This window comes from Bos indicus x Bos taurus, chromosome 22 (genome assembly GCF_003369695.1).
Source record: "Bos indicus x Bos taurus breed Angus x Brahman F1 hybrid chromosome 22, Bos_hybrid_MaternalHap_v2.0, whole genome shotgun sequence".
NCBI classification, from domain to species: Eukaryota; Metazoa; Chordata; class Mammalia; order Artiodactyla; family Bovidae; genus Bos; species Bos indicus x Bos taurus.
In genome coordinates, this window is record NC_040097.1 from 56,131,799 (window position 1) to 56,149,342 (window position 17,544).

Below are 17,544 nucleotides of genomic sequence, written 5' to 3' on the forward strand. Positions count from 1 at the left end.
TCCACTGGAGACCCACACAGCAGTTCCACCAGGCGACTACTTTGTCACAGTGGTAACCTGCAGCTTCCTAGAGGCAGGAGAAAGAACCCGGGGGAGAAGACTGCTCCCTCTCTGTCTAAGGATTTAAACAAAAAGATGGCCTTTTGATAGCTGAGAGAGATTTTCATTATTATTGAAAATAATGCTCCTTTATAAAAAAAAATCCAGAAATAATAAAACTCTGTGAGATTAAGTCTGAGATATATTATTTTTCACTTTACTAATTTTGGACTGCAGCTAAACATTCTCTGTGTCAGTATCCCTTTAAAGAAAGCATTATTGGTAGATGTTGGGCATGTGTTAGAGTTAGAAGCTGATGATCTCTGAATTCTTATGCATAAAAGTGAGAAATAATGTATGAGGTCCCAGGGAGACCTAAGTGGTCCACACCTCCAAAACTCCTAAACAGGCTCCTTTGCATGAGCACAATGGTCCCTCTTCTCTCACATTTTGTTACCAGGGAGGGTTCTTTTTTTGGATAAATTTTGTAGGAAGCCAATTAAATATAGACACTGTTCCTTCCACTAAGCTTGAAGAAAAACACAACAGCCCTGCTTGGTTGATTTTATTTTCATTTTTTATTGAAAGCTTCATCAAAGAAAACAGAAGTTTAAACCTAACATCCACTGATCTACGGAAAGCTCAAGGAACAGGGAAAATGGTAGCTAATTTGACTGTGGTACAGATGAAAAAGTTAAAAATAAAACCAGAAACACTGTTCAATTACAGAATTTTCCATGACAGTCAAAGACAGCAGTACAAAATGCTCTTAAATAAAATTCAGAATTGAGTGATGTTTCAGAAGTTCTATGACATCAGATATGGCCTGAAACAACAGTTTTAAAAGAAGCTGTGTCCCTTTTTCTTCCGTTTTAGAAACTGAGTATTTCATAGCAAGTACACTTTTACATATATATTTTTTAAATTAAGACTCCAATTACATTCTTCTTCTTTTTAAATAAATGGAAGCATTAATTCCCAGAATGGAGAAAAGTTTTTCAAGTATCTCTGTGAAATATTTTTCCTGTTTTGAAACATGGAATAACTCCTGTTTCACATATGAAAAAATAACCTATTTCGGGGAGGAGGACAGAGCATCTTTCTTAATAAGATTAGAGGGTTAACAATACAAAGCATAACACTGAAGTTACACTTTGGATACTATTTAAATTTGATTTTTTTTTTTACCAAAATCCAATGGAATTTCAAGGTCATTCAGCCATAATGTGGTAACACAAAGTCAAAAAAATTATAAAACAACGCAAATTTTTGGTCAAAGATTTAAGATGGGGATAAAAGTGCATATTTAACCAAGAGCTATTACTGTATTCCCAAAACTCAATTTTGAGTTGAGCTGTTCTACTGGTTCAAATTTCAGTAGTGAACAAAATCAAAATAGCTTTCATTTGAGGAAAGCCAAATTCTTTGCTATCCTTTTTTCATTTATGTTCTGCAAGCATATAGCCAACTTGCAATTGTTTGCAGTGGATGGGAAAGGGACATTATGGATATTAAAAACTCACAGTATATAATGCACTGACATTCATTTTACCAATGATTTCAAAACTGCTTCAATAAATCAATCCTTAACGAGAAACAAAATAGATGTGAATTTTATTTCCAAATGTTTTTTGTTTTCCATCCTCAGGGTGAAATTCTAATAGAAGGAAAGAGAAGTCCTAATAGTTGAAAAGAGAAGATAAACAAGGTGCACAAAAGTAAATGATTAGCCCTTCAAAAAGTGGGAGCGATTGTGTTTCTGCAGGACTGGGGCTTCAGGGCAGTCACTAACTGGAGGGAATACAGTGGATTGAAAATGTGGACCCAGTGGCCTAGTGGTTCTTCCAGCAACTCCAAGACCCACCTCACCCTGCTCCAGCTTTAGAACTGCCGCATAGACAATGCTATTCTAAACTCATTATTCTCCCTCCCAGAAATAAAAAGACATTAACAAGGAGAAGCTATCCATCTTTTTTTTTTACATGACAGTTAGGATATACGTTGGGGGTAAAAAACCAGAAATCACCAGTCTGGGCTGAGCTTCCCTGCCTTACATCAAAAAAGATTGTTGGGGCCACTCAGGGATTTTGTTCTCAGCTTCTGTACTTTTCCTGAACTCTCTGTATTCCACAAGGGACAGCCATGACCAAGAATACTTGGATTACGGGACCAACTTCATGTTTCAGAATATTTGGTAGGAAATGTTCAGTTTGAGTTAGACTCAGCTGTCTTCCAATGCCATGGTGTCATTTGCAAAACAAATGGATTCATTACTGGAATCTCATTATTAGTCTGTCACGGGAAGGGTGTCAACCCCGTCAGTCCTTTAAATTGGAATGAGGGGCTGTCAGTCCCAGCGAGCTCAGAATTTTGAAGCCTGCCAGTCATGTTTTTCAATTACATGAAAAACAAAATTTCTTTCTTACTCTTTTACTGAGGACAAGGTAATAGAGATCAGGGTTCTATGACATGTTTAGATTTGACTATGAAATATGGTTCCTCCAATGTGCTGCATGTCATTATCTACCTATATAAATAGCCTTTCATTTGATTTCATATCATATAAAAACATTTATCACTGAAACCCACTTAAAAATGTCTCCCTGCTTATCAGCTCATCTTGCAGTGGTTCCTGCACTCAAAGTAAGAATGAGACTGAATTGTCAAGTGTCTTTTCAGTCTCCTACTAAGATTATCATCTGTCTAGAGAGTCCATTGAAACTTTTCCTCAAGCATAAAGAAGACTTCAAAGGTCCTAATAAGATCTCAGCTTTCATTAATGGAAATTTTAGGTCACTGTGAAAGACATAGGGTGTGTGTGTGCACACGCTAAGTCACTGCAGTCATGCTGACTCTGTGTGGTCCTATGGACTGTCACCTACCAGGCTCCTCTATGAGATTCTCTAGGCAAGAATCCTGGAGTGGGTTGCTGTGCCCTCCTCCAGGGGATCTTCCTAACCCAGGGATCAAACCTGTATCTCTTATGTCTACCTGCAGCGGCAGGCAGGTTCTTTACCACTAGGGCTACCTGGGAAGCCCATATGGGTATAATAGACACCCCAATTATTCAAATAGAGTTAGGAAAACTAAGTACTTTTATTTTCTTATCCGTAGATTAAAAATGATTATAAAAGTTTTTTAAGCAGTTAATGGATTCTGTAGGTTCAGCGAACCTCCTGTCCTATCTGGCCTCCTCCTAGGGCTTTCCATCTCCGATATGGGTGCTTTTAACATGTAGTTTTTCATTAAGAGGGGGTGGAAGTGCATCATAGGTGCTGTCAAATGCAGCAGATCTGTTAAGGTCACAGGAGAGTTGATTCAAGTGGTGACGCACGGCACAACATTTGAGGGTTGAAACTACCAGGGGAACAAACTAACCCTGACCAAACCACAGCTGGGTCAAAGGTTTTATTCTTGAGAGAATAGCATGTAACTTGCAGTATTTTGGACACGCCCGTGTTGAAGGCCAGTCTTCCACCCTGCAAGTGTTACCTCTGGTCCCTGATGACTTCAGAAAATGTGGTCATGCGCTGAGGAGTTCCCAGTCACCATGCAGACTGCCTTGACAATACCTCCTCCACATTAAAAGAATACCCGCTTCTCCACTGACCACGGAACCCGAGTTTGGAGGAAATAATGTTTATCCCATTTGGATTATGGTTTTACTTTGCTTACTGACACTTAGGTTAAGTCTTGGCAATTGCAGGTGAGAGGAAAAATTGAAAATCTGAATAAATGCTTGAAGTATAGTGAACCAGAATACTTTAAAAAATGATTGTAGTCCTAAATTGGGTTAAAAGCTCCATAACCTGTACTGTTGATTAAAATGGAATTCTGATGTCAGTGTGTATTGAATGCATGTTTTGGTTTATTTTTCATACAATGTAATGCTGCCTACCTATTGATGTATTTATTTTTTTCCCAGGCTTGATTCTTAAAATTAATTTTTAGGTGATAAATTTTAGAGATGATACATGCAAATTTGAACATGTGCCACTTTTCCTTCTTTTTGATTTAAAATAAGATATGTTATGGCATAATATATATTAAAAAAAACAAACATAAAGCACAGATGGACACCTAAAATGGCAAGTCATTTTCTTTTGCCTGAAGTGGCTTAAAAAATTGAGATTACTGAAATTTTATAGTTGAAAAAAATGTTGCTGAATGTATAAATAAAGCAGTAGTTTTGAATAGAAACAGGAAGTTACCTAGGCACATTCATCAGCCATGTGGTAGCTACCTCTTAGCCTCATTGTTGATTGTGGAAATGAGACTTTCTTAGCATCATATTATGTTTTGATTTATTTTGTTTTACAGAAAACAAAGGAAGTATGTTGATTTCATATTCAAATGAATTATGCCCAGGATAATCCTTATTTATACACAGAGTTCAGAGACTGAAAAAGAGAAGTAAAAAGCACAGCTCCTATACAGGTTTGCTCATCCCCCGTAACTCAGGGGCCCATTTCTCAAAGAGAAAATGCCGTCCTTAAAATACATGAGAAGCTGAAGAATGGAACAAAACAAAAGTTTAGTATTCTCTCTAAAGCATGGAAAACCATAGGGATGGCTATGACCAGGTGGAATTTTTTTGTAGCACATGCTACACTGCCTTGGCTAAATTTTTGCCTCTAATTGGACCACAAAGATATGGAATCACTCTCTAGATAAGAGCTTTCAATTCATGGGATTTTCAAATAAGAGAATTAGGTATATTTTAACACTAGACCTTTGTTTATAGATCAAACAGTATAATGTTGATGAATTTTATGAGTCAAACTCATTATTCATGTTGACCTAGTGGGAATATGATTTACCTTTTAATATGTTAGTTTTTAAATGCCTACCCTGTTCTCTTTTATAGTGCCTCTTCCTTCTGGACTAAGGTTCCTGTCACTTTGTGCAAAGAGTTTCAACTATTGATTCTAATAAGCCATTAGAAAGCCATTCTAGTGCATGGTTCAATTAACAGAGTTCCACTGTCTTTCATTTCAGGTAAAACTGTACAGGTTGAACATAGATTTTATGAGTCAAATATGCAGAAGTGCTTGGTAAGTCAATTTAATTCATTTTAGACAAAGTTTTGCATCATTGTCAATGTAATATATATCTCCTTTGGCTTTAAGAATCGATCAAATCTAATTATTTGGGTTCTTATTCATATAAATCATATAATTTCTTGATTGTCAACTAGCATTAAAAGCTTACCTGAATTCCACTAATAGAATCCTCAGTCTCATTGGTCCTATTTGCCTCAGAGAGTTAAACTGAAATTAAAAAGTCTACCTTGTCTTTCTTCTGGCAATACCAGGATATGAAAATACAATGAAATGAGGCACACACACAAAAGATACCCCTTCCCCAAGTGCAGAGTCAAGGTGGCTATTCACGGTAGATGATGACAAGGACTGAGACGAGAAGACAAAATCTAGAGGCGCGGGAATTTAGAAGCAAGGCTATTGTTAGAAATACCGCACAAGGCCTTTTCAGGAGACCACTCACCACTCAACAGAGCATCACTGAGCTTTTTCAACAAGTGATCTTTCAGACCAGTTCAGGAAGTATCTTGAGTCCAAAATTCACATAATGAAATTTCAACCTGTTAAACAAGTGTGTTAGCTCATTGGTGGCCATCGATACAGACTTCATGATTCAAGAGCACTAGGAAAGAACCAGAAAAGCACATGGAATTTAAAGCCATTTGGCTCTATTGGTTGGAATCCAGAACTCTTGGCGCTAATATTGCTGACCACAGGAACAAGCTTCTACTATCCACAAATGTACATTTAAAATAAAAACAATTTTTTTTTTTTTTGCAGTATGTAAAACACCAGTGGAAGGTAGTTTAAACAAAGAACTGGTCCGGCCATGTAGGTCAAATAAAATTTTAAAAAAGAAAAGAGAGGAAAAGAAAGCAACCTCTATCTTCTGGACTGCAACAGGGTGCCACTTCATCTTTGGTATAAAACAGGCCATCCATAGGCTGAATTTGATCACAACTAGGAAAGACTACAGAAATTGTCAACAATTTCTCTATCTATTGCTTTTTTTGTTGTTTTTTTGTGTTTTTTTTTTTCTTTTTTGCACTTTTTGACAATAAGCTCCTATCTACTTAAGTTTTTTTTTTTAATGCTCTTAAGCTAGATTTTGCAATGTGACAAGCAAAGCTGACTAAAAAGTTTGTAAAGCTCATAAAAAAGACTGCAGATAAAAAGCACTAATGATTTTGCTAGCGATCACGCTTTGGAAATTAAAAAAATCTGCATTCTGCCCCCCAAACACGCATTATTTCTAATGCAGTTGTTTTTAAACCAACATTAATAACTTTACCTTAAAATGTTTTAGCCTTCTAGAACGATTCAACACTTAAGACAAAGTTCATGAGAAGTCCCAGCATTTCCCCAATTCTTGCAGTTGCCATGGTTTCTTTTATCAGCAAATTTTCTTCAAATGAAGAAAAACATTTTCTTTAAAACTGTACAGTTTTTTTTTTCCCACCCTAAAAACTCATAGTCTTAGACTTCTGTACCAGTGAAAACCGGTACAATATTTCAATTCTTTCTTGGTTTTAACAAGACGTTGACAGCTTGCCTCGAGAGCCTTTGACGTCCTTAAAATTAAGGCAATTAAGATTCAAGATAAACCTTACCTAAATATTTCTAAGAAAAAAATAAAATAAAAAAAAAACCCAACCCACTAGATTTAAACAAGAAGAGAAAAAGAAAGAGTAGCTTAATTACTGAGGAAGACAATTTGTTTCCATTTCTGCTTGCCCACCTCTTGACATCAGATTTCCTGTTTAAAAAAAAAAAAATCTATCTACACCTTCAGATAAATTCTGAATTCAAATGTTCTTCCACGTGAATGTCAACCTTCCATGTTTTGCTTTATTTGTTTGTAGTAGTAGTTGTCCTCTTCTGGGATTGTTTTCTTTAATTAAAAAAATGATGCAAAAATAAACTGTCAGACCACATGAAGGAACCATTTGCACAGCACGTAAAAACATGTTGTTTTCATTGGGTAAAGTAGAAAATTAAAAAAACAAACAAAACAGCATTCCATCGACGCCTGTGCAAAACTGGAAGCCAACTTCTTGTTTAATGAAGTTTCTTCATTCAAGGCAGAGTTTCAGACGGACATTCTTCAGTCTTGTTTATGGTCTGTGAAAACAATGGAGGAGGAGTGGTCATTGCACCAAAGCATTTTGAAATCCCCTTCGGTGACCTTTCCAGTGAGCATTCTTTATTTATTTTTAAAATTTTTTTAAATTTTATTTTATTTAACTTTACAATTTTGTATTGGTTTTGCCATGTATCAAAATGAATCTGCCACAGGTATACATCCTGAACCCTCCTCCCTCCTCCCTCCCCATACCATCCCTCTGGGTCGTCCCAGTGCACCAGCCCCAAGCATCCAGTATCGTGCATCGAACCTGGACTGGCGAGCATTCTTTAAAAGCTACCAAGGTCTCTCAATGTAACAGTCATCAAGGAAGTTGTCAAGACACAGGGGGCTTAGAAGCATGTCAAATTCTGCCATTTTCATACTGATATATATTTGCAGCTTGTTCATATTAAATATCTTGGCTAATAGATCAAGAATATCTCTTAATTGCAAAGTTTCAAATATACAAATATTATCTAGACAGGTAATATTTCCTATGTTCATGGAATGTATTCTTCAATATTTGGCTTAGGTTTTAGCTCCCCAAGAAATCCCTTGAGAAATTCTGTCCTTCCAGAACTCCCATGAAATCCATCACAAACTCAGTCAATAAATCTATGATTCCCTATTATATACCCAGGATACAGAAAAAAATTTTTTTAATTGAAGTGTAGTTGATTTACAATGTAGTGTTAATTTCTGCTGTACAGCAAAGTGATTCAGTTACATATAAATGTATACATTTTAAAATATTCTTTCACATTATGGTTTATCTAGGATACTGAATACAGTTCCCTGTGCTATCCAGTAGGAACCTGCTGTGTATCCAATCCCATAAATAAGAGCGTACATCAGCAGCAATGTATTGTGTGTTATCACACAGAGCTCACCAAGTGTTTCCACATGAGCCGGAGGCTTATTACTGAAGACAGGTAAGAGAGCAGTGAAGCTTTGTTCACGCTCCAGTTTCTTCTCTTCTTCCTTGCTCTTCTATCTCAACAAGGTATTAAAATCTTGAGAGGAGGGACTGTTGCTCCTGTGTTTTACTCTGCAGGAGTCTGGGAGACTGATGTGCACATCATGGGTGTTTAAATGGACAGACGCCACTTTGTCAGCCCAGCCCACATGATACTTTCTCCTTCTGCCCCATCTATACGGCAGGGCTGAGCTAACAGTGGGTTGATCTTTACTCTTATCTCTTCCACCCACAGATGAGAATTTGGTTCAAGAATTTCAGGGGTATCTTCTACAAATAAAGATTCTTCAAAACTTTCTTTAGGTCCTGTTTCATGAAACCTTCTTCCCTCAGTGCTCCGTGGGTTCTTCTGATGCCCGGTTGCTTGCTTTCATGAAGAAAGCTCAGGGTTGCTGTGTAAGGGTGTCCGTCCAGGTGTTCTGCCGCACAGGATGCACTGATGCAGGAGAACCTCGGGGCTAATTCCAGCCCACAGTCTGTTCCCCAAGCTGTGTACTCCAGAGCAGGACTGCATTTGCCCTGAGCATGTGGCCCTTACTCAAATTCACAAAAAGCCCTCTCAATGATGTTTTGAACTAGGTGAGACTTAGCCTGGGATGACCCAGAGGGTTTTCTTTTTCTAGTCTGCCAAAAGCCCTCATATGACCCAGCTGTGGCTCTTAGAAACCTGCCTAACTTGTTCCTAGAATCATGTAAGGAAAGCAACTTGTTGATAGATTATTTCCATTGTTAACCAGAGTTTAAGTCTCTAGAAATACATTTATTTTTCTATGTTATGAAAGAAAGTGGCATTCCTTTTTAGAATGAAAGCCATCAAAATTGTCAAAATAGCAGTAACAGTAAGGGAAATTTTAGTCATCATCATCCTGGGAACCATGGGAACCATGGAGTATATTTGATCTCTCTACATATACCTTTGCAAAGTATATCCGTATTCCATTTATTTCTAAAACCTGTCTTGTGGGAACCACATTTGGTGTGTGTTTTTGTGTTTGCTTTTAGGTCTATTCTTTGTTCCCATTTCCGTCTTCCACCCTGGTATTACTGTGCATTGAGCAGAAAATGCCTAATATGGCAAGAATCTGCCTCAGACTGTTCAGGGAATGCTTTCAGTCAGTGGGCTGTGTGACACGGAGCCCCTCACTGCAGGCATGTCAGGTGGGCTAGTCTCCACGCATCCGTGTGTATGAGTGAGGCTGCAGCTACCTTCCTTCTTTGTTATTGGAGGATGATTGCTTTACAATGTTATGTTAGTTTCTGCTGTACAAAAAAAGTGAATCAGCTATATGTGTACATACATCCCCTCCCTTCCGGCCTCCCTCCCACTACCGCCATCCCACCCCTCTAGGTCATCACAGAGCCCCGAGCTGAGCACCCTGTGCTGCACAGCACTTCCCACCAGCCAGCTATTTTATACACTGTAGTGTGTATATCGGAGAAGGCGATGGCACCCCACTCCAGGACTCTTGCCTGGAAAATCCCATGGACGGAGGAGCCTGGTAGGCTGCAGTCCATGGGGTTGCTAAAAGTCGGACACGACTGAGCGACTTCACTTTCACTTTTCACTTTCATGCATTGGAGAAGGAAATGGCAACCCACACCAGTGTTCTTGCCTGGAGAATCCCAGGGACGGGGGAGCCTGGTGGGCTGCCGTCTATGGGGTCGCACAGAGTCGGACACGACTGAAGTGACTTAGCAGCAGCAGTGTGTATATATCAGTGCTACTCTCTCAATTCGTCTTACTCTCTCCTTCCTTTCCCCACTGTCTACAAATCCATTATCTTCATCTTCGTCTCTATTTCTGCCCCACAAATAGGTTCATCGATACTGTTTTTCTAGATTCCATGCATGCATGCTAAATCACTTCAGTTGTGTCTAATTCTGTGTGACCCTACAGACTGTAGTCTGCCAGGGTTATCCTCTGTCCATGGGATTCTTCAGGCAAGAAAACTGAACTGGGTTACCAAGCCCTCCTCCAGGGGATCTTCCTGACCCAGGGATTGAACCCGCATTTCCTGCATTGAAGGCAGATGCTTTACCACTGAGTCACAGGGGAAGCACCTCTAGATTCCATATATACATGTTCAGTTTAGTCCCTCAGTCGTGTCTGACTCTTTGCAAACCCCATGGGCTGCAGCATGCCAGGCTTCCCTGTCCATCACCAACTCTTGGAGCTTGCTTAAACTCATGTCCATCGAGTTAGTGATGCCATCCAATCATCTCATCCTCTGTTGTCCCCTTCTCCTGCCTTCAATCTTTCCCAGAATCAGGGTCTTTTCCAATGAGTCAATTCTTCACATCAGGTGGCCAAAGTATTGGAGCTTCAACATCAGTTCTTCCAATGAATATTCAGGACTGATTTCCTTTAGGATTGACTGGTTTGATCTCCTTGCAGTCCAAGGGACTGTCAAGAGTCTTCTACATATACACATTAATATACGATATCCTTTTCTTCCTGACTTACTTCACTCTGTATGAGACTCTAGGTTCATCCACGTCAGTACAACTGACTCAATTTTGTTCCTCTTTATGATTAATATTCTATTGTATATATGTATCATAATCCTCTTTATCCATTCATGGACATCTAGGTTGCTTCTGTGTCTTGGCTATTGTAAATAGTGCTGCAATGAATATTGGGGGTGTGTGAATCTTTTTGAGTTATGGTTTTCTCTGGGTATATGCTCAGGAGTGGGATTGTTGGGTCATATTGGAGCTACTTCCAAGTTTTATAACCTTACACAAGTGTTTCCAATAGCCTCCTCCCATCACTTGCTTCATCCTTCAAGTGGTCTTGTTGCTACATGAAAACAAATGAGAAGAAATAAATGGTTGTACTTTACATCTTCATGGTGTCTTGCTGAAGTCGGAATGGAAGACTATTTAATAGTCTATTGCTATTTAATAGAACTAAATTCACTCCTGGGCTTCCCTGGTAGCTCAGCTGGTAAAGAATCTGCCTGCGATGCACTTTCGCTTTCCTGGAGATGGAGTGGAGAGCATGGTCAGAAGTGGTGCTGAGAGAAACACTGCTCTAACACAAGTGCAATGCTTGTTTAATTGTAGCTCTCTTCAGAGCTATTAATACATAATGGACATGACCCCCTACAGGGCCAGATAGATACTTACTTCCTGAAAGATTGCAGTATGTTCTGGTCTCCTTTGGAATGCTTTAAAAAATTATTAAAAAACTGTAAGAGAATTTTTTTGTCAGTACAATTATTTTGATACTATTGTAAAAGATCACGTTTTCAAAAACATTTTTTTTTTTCCTATTGATGCCTTTCTTTGTTGATAACCTAACTGTATGTTTAGTTTACTAAGGGTAATCAGGTAGTGGGAGAATAGTGTGTGGTCTTCTCCACACTCTGCATCACAGAATTCGTCTTTTCACATGAAAATCTGTGAAGTTAATCTGTCAGGGATGATGTTGGTGAATATAGGATGATTAAATCATTTTAAGGCTTCTAGCCTAGAAGTCTACAATTCTAAGATGGTGATTTACTACTTTTTACTACTTTTTAATGTATTCACTCTGCTTTTGGCGGGGAGTGGGGGGTGGGGAAGATGGAAGATGGGAGCATTCAGACTGACTCAGTGATCTTAAAATGTGGTCAGTCTCCCTACCTTCACACTGACCTTAGAGGGCTTCTATCTCAACCCTAGTGTTGCTAGGGCTTTGTAATTTTTCAAGTCTTCTCTAAAAGAACTGTCATAACGCCAGTTGGCTATACATGGTCAGTATATTAATCAGCAAATTATATGCCCTTGATTACTATCCACACATGTCTGTTAAGTTTGTGACTAATGATACATTTTATTTGTATTTTCATAATGCTCTCAGTCACACAAACTCCTCTTTTTACGGTGCAACTCATTTTAATTTTAAAATAGTCTCACTATCCGACTTAAATGTTCTTCTTGCTCCTGATCAAAGCCTTAACATTTTGGAAGCTTTCTATTTTTTTTATGAATGCCAGTGCATGACATAAGCATTATGTAAACGTGCACTTTCACACTTCATTAGGACAGGGAAGGTAGACAGGAGTGAATTTGTGCTGTGCTGTGCTTAGTAGCTCAGTCATGTCTGATTCTTTGCAACCCCATGGACTGTAGCCTGCCAGCCTCCTCTGTCCATGGGATTCTCAGGCATGAATACTGGAATGGGTAGCCATTCCCTTCTCCAGGGGATCTTCCTGACCCAGGGATCAAACCCACATCTCTTAACGTCTCCTGCATTGTTAGGTGGGTGCTTTACAGTCTGAGTTACCAGAAGCCCACACCCCAAATCCAGGGAAGGGTGGTCAGTCTTCCCTCAGCGATGCAGACCTGCCTTATACTTTCTGGAGTGCACTGATCTAATCTCTCACTTTAAAGATTTAAGGGAGGCTTCTTGAGTAAAAATTGGTAAATGGAAAAGATGGAATTTTAAGGACTTCTGATTTTGTATATTAGAATATAGCTTTGCTTGCAGACTCATACTTTTCAAGTCCTAGTTTTTTAAAGCCATTTTCTAAGTACACAAAGAAAAACTGGGAATAAACTGAGCAGAAACTGGAATTTCCAAAGAACATCCAAAATAAAGCACAGGTATCATTTTCCTGGTTTGGGTAAACAGTAACCAGCCTCTTGCCTTACTATCCCCTTTGAACAATAGGAGAGGAAAAAAAAAGAAAAGACAACAAAATAGGAGGTAATTTATTTAGCTTGAAAAGTGGAATTTGGAATATTAAAATTTTCTGACCCATGATTCCAAATATAACCTTTTTGTTCATATACACATTATTAACATTTCTCAAACTTTTGTCCTATAACCTTCTGTTGTGTTGTCTGTAGTTTTTTTTTTTTTTTTTTTACTTTTTATTGGAGTATAGTTGATTTATACTTGTTAGTTTCAGGTGTACAACAAAGTGAATCAGTTACATTAAATATACCCACTCTTTTTTAGGTTCTTTTCCCATATACACCATTAGAGAGTACTGAGTAGAGTTCCCTGTGCTATACAGTAGGTCCTTATTAATGATCTTATCTGTAATAGTGTGCATATGTTGATCCCAGTCCCCCGATTTATCCCTCCTCCTCTAACCCACTTGTAACCATAGGTTTGTTTTCCACATCTGTAACTCTATTTCTATTTTGTAAATAAGTTAGTTTGTACCATTTTTAAGATTCCACAAATGAGCGATATCATAAAATATTTGTCTTTCTCATTCTGACTTTACTCAGTAAGACAATCTCTAGGCCCATGCGTGCAGCTGCAAAAGGATGTATTTCACTCGTGTTATGGCTGAGTAATATTCTGTTGTCTATATGAACCACATCTCCTTTATCCTCTTTTCTGTCGATGAATGTTGAGGTCGCGTTGATGTCTTGGCTATTGTAAATAGTGCAGCAATGAATATCAGGTTGCTTGTTTCTTTTTGAAATATGCTCTTTGCAAGACATATGCCCATAAGTGGGATTCCGGATCATATGGCAACTTTTAGTTTCTTTTGATGAACCTCTGTACTATGTTCATAGTAGTTGTACCAATTTACATTCCCACCAACAGTGTAAGAGCGTTCCCTTTTCTCCATAACCTCTCCAGCAATTGTTTGTAGTTTTTTGATGATGGTCTTTCTGATTTGTGGGAGGTGATATCTCATTGTAGTTTTGATTCACATTTTTCTGGTAGTTGGTGATGTTAAGTATATTTTCATGTGCTTTCTACCATCTGTATATCTTTTCTGAAGAAATTTTATTTTTCAGATCTTCTGCCCATTTTTTGATTGGTTTGTTTGCTTTTTTGATCTTGAGCTCCATGAGGTGTTTGTATATTTTGGAGATTAACCCCTTGTCAGCTGCTTCATTTGGAAAGATTTTCTCCCATTCTATGGGTTATCTTTTCATTTTGCTTATGGTTTACTTTGATATGCAAAAGCTTTTAAGTTGAATTAATTATTTTAAAATTATTTTTGTTTATATTTTCATTACTCTAGGAGGTCTATTAAAAAAAGATATTGCTGAAATATATGTCAGAGAGTGTTCGTCCTGTTTTCCTCTAAGAGTTTCATACTATCTAGCCTTACATTTAGGTCTTAATCTACTTTTAGTATAGAGAGTGTAGTTATTTCATTCTTTTACATGTAATTGCCCAGTTTTCTCAGCACCAGTTACTGAAGAGACCGTCTTTTCTCAATTGTGTGTTCTTGCCTCCTTTGTCACAGATTAGTTGACCATAGGTATGTGGATTTATCTCGACTTGCTCTCCTGTTCCATTGATCTATATTTCTAGTTTTGCACCACTACCATACTATTTTGATGACTGTAGCTTTATAGTGTAGTCTGAAGTCAGGGAGACTATTTCTTCTGGCTCTGTTTTTCTTCTTCAATATTGCCTTGACTCTTTGGGTCTTTTGTGTCTTCATTCAAATTTTGACTTTTTTGTTGTTGTTCTGTTTCTCTGAAAAAATGCCCTAGGTATTGCATGGAATCTATAGATTGTTTTGAGTGAGTAGTATAACCATTTCACAATATTGATTCTTCCAATCCAAGAATATAGTATATATTTTCATCTGTGTCATCTTTGATTTCTTTCAGCAGCATCTTACAGTTTTATGAGAATAGGTCATTTGCTTCATTAGGTAGGTTTATTTCTAGGTATTTTTTGATGTGGTGGTAAATGGGATTGCTCTCTTAATTTCTCTTTTTGATATTTCATGTTGGTATATATGTATACAGGAGATTTCTGTGTATTTATTTTGTAACCTGCCACTTTGCCAAATTCATTGATGGGTTCTAGAAGTTTTCTAATAACATCTTTAGGATCTTCTGTGTATCAGTCAGTTCAGTTCAGTCACTCAGTCGTGTCTGACTCTTTGCAACCCCATGGACCACAGCATGGCAGGCCTCCTTGTCTATCACCAACTTCCAGAGTTTACCCAAACTCATGTCCGTCGAGTTGGTGATGCCATCCAACCATCTCATCCTCTGTTGTCCCCTTCTCCTCTTGCCCTCAATCTTTCCCCAGCATCAGGGTCTTTTCAAATGAGTCAGTTCTTTGCATCAGGTGGCCAAAGTATTGGAGTTTCAGCTTCAACAGCAGTCCTTCCAATGAACATTCAGGACTGATCTCCTTTAGAATAGACTAGTTGGATCTCCCTGCCATCCAGGGGACTCTCAAGAGTCTTCTTCAACACCACAGTTCAAAAGCATCAATTCTTCAGTGTTCAGCTTTCTTTATAGTTCAACTCTCACACCCATACATGACTACTGGAAAAAAAAAACCATAGCCTTCACTAGATGGACCTTTGTTGGCAAAGTAATGGCTCTGCTTTTTAATATCCTGTCTAGGTTGGTCCTAATTTTCCTTCCAAGGAGCAAGTGTCTTTTAATTTCATGGCTGCAATCACCATATGCGGTGATTTGGAGCCCCCCCAAAATAAAGTCAGCCACTGTTTCCACCGTTTCCTTATCTATTTGCCATGAAATAGTGGGACCAGATGCCATGATCTTAGTTTTCTGAATGTTGAGCTTTAAGCCAACTTTATCACTCTCCTCTTTCACTTTCATCAAGTGGCTCTTTAGTTTTTCTTCACTTTCTGCCATATGGATAGTGTTATCTGCGTATCTGAGGTTATTGATATTTCTCCGGGCAATCTTGATTCCAGCTTGTGCTCCCTCCAGCCCAGCGTTTCTCATGATGTACTCTGCATATAAGTTAAATAAGCAGGGTGACAATATACAGCCTTGACGAACTCCTTTTCCTATTTGGAACCACTGTTGTTCCATGTCCAGTTTTGACTGTTGCTTCCTGACCTGCATAAAGACTTCTCAAGAGGCAGGTCAGGTGGTCTGGTATTCCCATCTCTTTCAGATACTTCTTTCAGATCCTTCAGATACTCTTTCTGTACTTCTATGTATAGTATCATGTCACCTGCAAACAGTGACAGTTTTACTTCTTTTCCAATTTGGATTCCTTTTGTTTCCTTTTCTTCTCTGATAGCCATGACTAGAACTTCCAAAAGTATGTTTAATAAGGGTGGCAAGGGTGGAAATCCTTGTCTTATCTTGCTCCTTGTCTTAGAGGAAACAGTGTTTCACCATTGAGAATGACGTCAGCTGTGGGTTTGTCATATATGGCCTTTACTATGTTGAGGTAGGTTCCCTCTACAGTCACTTTCTAGAGAGTTCTTTATCATTAATGGGTGTTGAACTTCAAGGAAATCTTCTTCTGGACCTATTGAGATGGCCATGCAGCTTTTATTCTTCAGTGTGTTAATGTGGTGGATCACACTGATTGATTTGAATATCTTGAAAGATCTTTGCGTCTCTGAGATAAATCCCACTTGACCAGGATGTATGATCCTTATACTGTGTTGTTGGATTTCGTTTGCTAGTATTTTCTTGAGGATTTTAATGTCTATGTTTAGCCGTGATATTGGCCTATAATTTTCTTTTTTGTGGTATCTTTATCTTGTTTTGCTATCAGGGTGATGGTGGCCTCATAGAATGAGCTTGGGAGTGTTTCTTCCTCTGTGATATCTTTGGAAGATTTTCAGATGGGTCAGGGTTAACTCTTCTATAAATGTTTGATAGAACTTGCCTGTGAAGCTGTCTGGTTCTGGATTTTTGTTTGTTGGGAATTTTTAAGTCACAGTTTCAATTTCACTGCTTATGATTGGTCTGTTCATGTTTTCTATTTCTTCCTGTTCAGTACTGGAAGAATTTGTCCATTTACTCTATCTAGGTCGTCCATTTTATCGATGTATAGTTGTAGTAGTATGATCTCCAGTGATGGGTGGTGCTGTGTTCCACCCATGTTGATTGATCGTCCTGAGGTGTCCCAGCACTGGAGCCCACGGGTTGCTGGGAGGGGCCAGGTCTTGATGAGAAAATGGTGACCTTCAGGAGGGATCATGCCAATGAGAACTCCCCAGAACTACTGCTGCCAGTGTCTTTGCCCCACAGTGAGCCTTGGATGCTCCCCGCTTCCACAGGACACCCTTCAGCACCAGCAGGTAGGTCTGCTCTGGGCTCATATGAGGCCATGGCTTATTTTCCTAGGTCTTGGTGTACACAAGACCTTGCATACAGCCTCCAAGAGTGGAGTTTCTGTTGTCCCCAGTCCTGTGGAATTGCCAGGATCAAACACCACTGGCTTTCAAAGCCAGGTTCTCTGGGGGCTTCTCCTCCTGTTGCCAGATCCCCAGGCTGGGGAACCAGTCAATGGGGCTCAGAACTTTCACTATGGTGGGAAAACTTCTGTGGTATAATTGTTTTCCAGTTTGTGGGTCACTCACGTCATAGGTATGGTATTTGGTTTTATCCTGATTGTGCCCCTACTTCCATTCTTTGGCGGCAGCTTCTTTGTCTTTGGAGGT

The 17,544-nt window shown here is 38.8% G+C and overlaps 1 protein-coding gene across 4 annotated transcripts in view; it reads right to left on the reverse strand.

Annotated features, from left to right (window-relative positions):
- Positions 1–598: 598 nt before the first annotated feature.
- RBMS3 (RNA binding motif single stranded interacting protein 3) overlaps positions 599–17,544 on the reverse strand; it is an 802,823-nt gene continuing 785,877 nt past the window's right edge. For all 4 annotated transcript variants that reach the window (XM_027522594.1, XM_027522595.1, XM_027522599.1 and 1 more), the window contains one exon: positions 599–7,202. In XM_027522594.1, the coding sequence (XP_027378395.1) occupies positions 7,196–7,202 (7 nt within the window). In that variant the 3' untranslated portion in view covers positions 599–7,195. The remainder of the gene's footprint in view (positions 7,203–17,544) is intronic.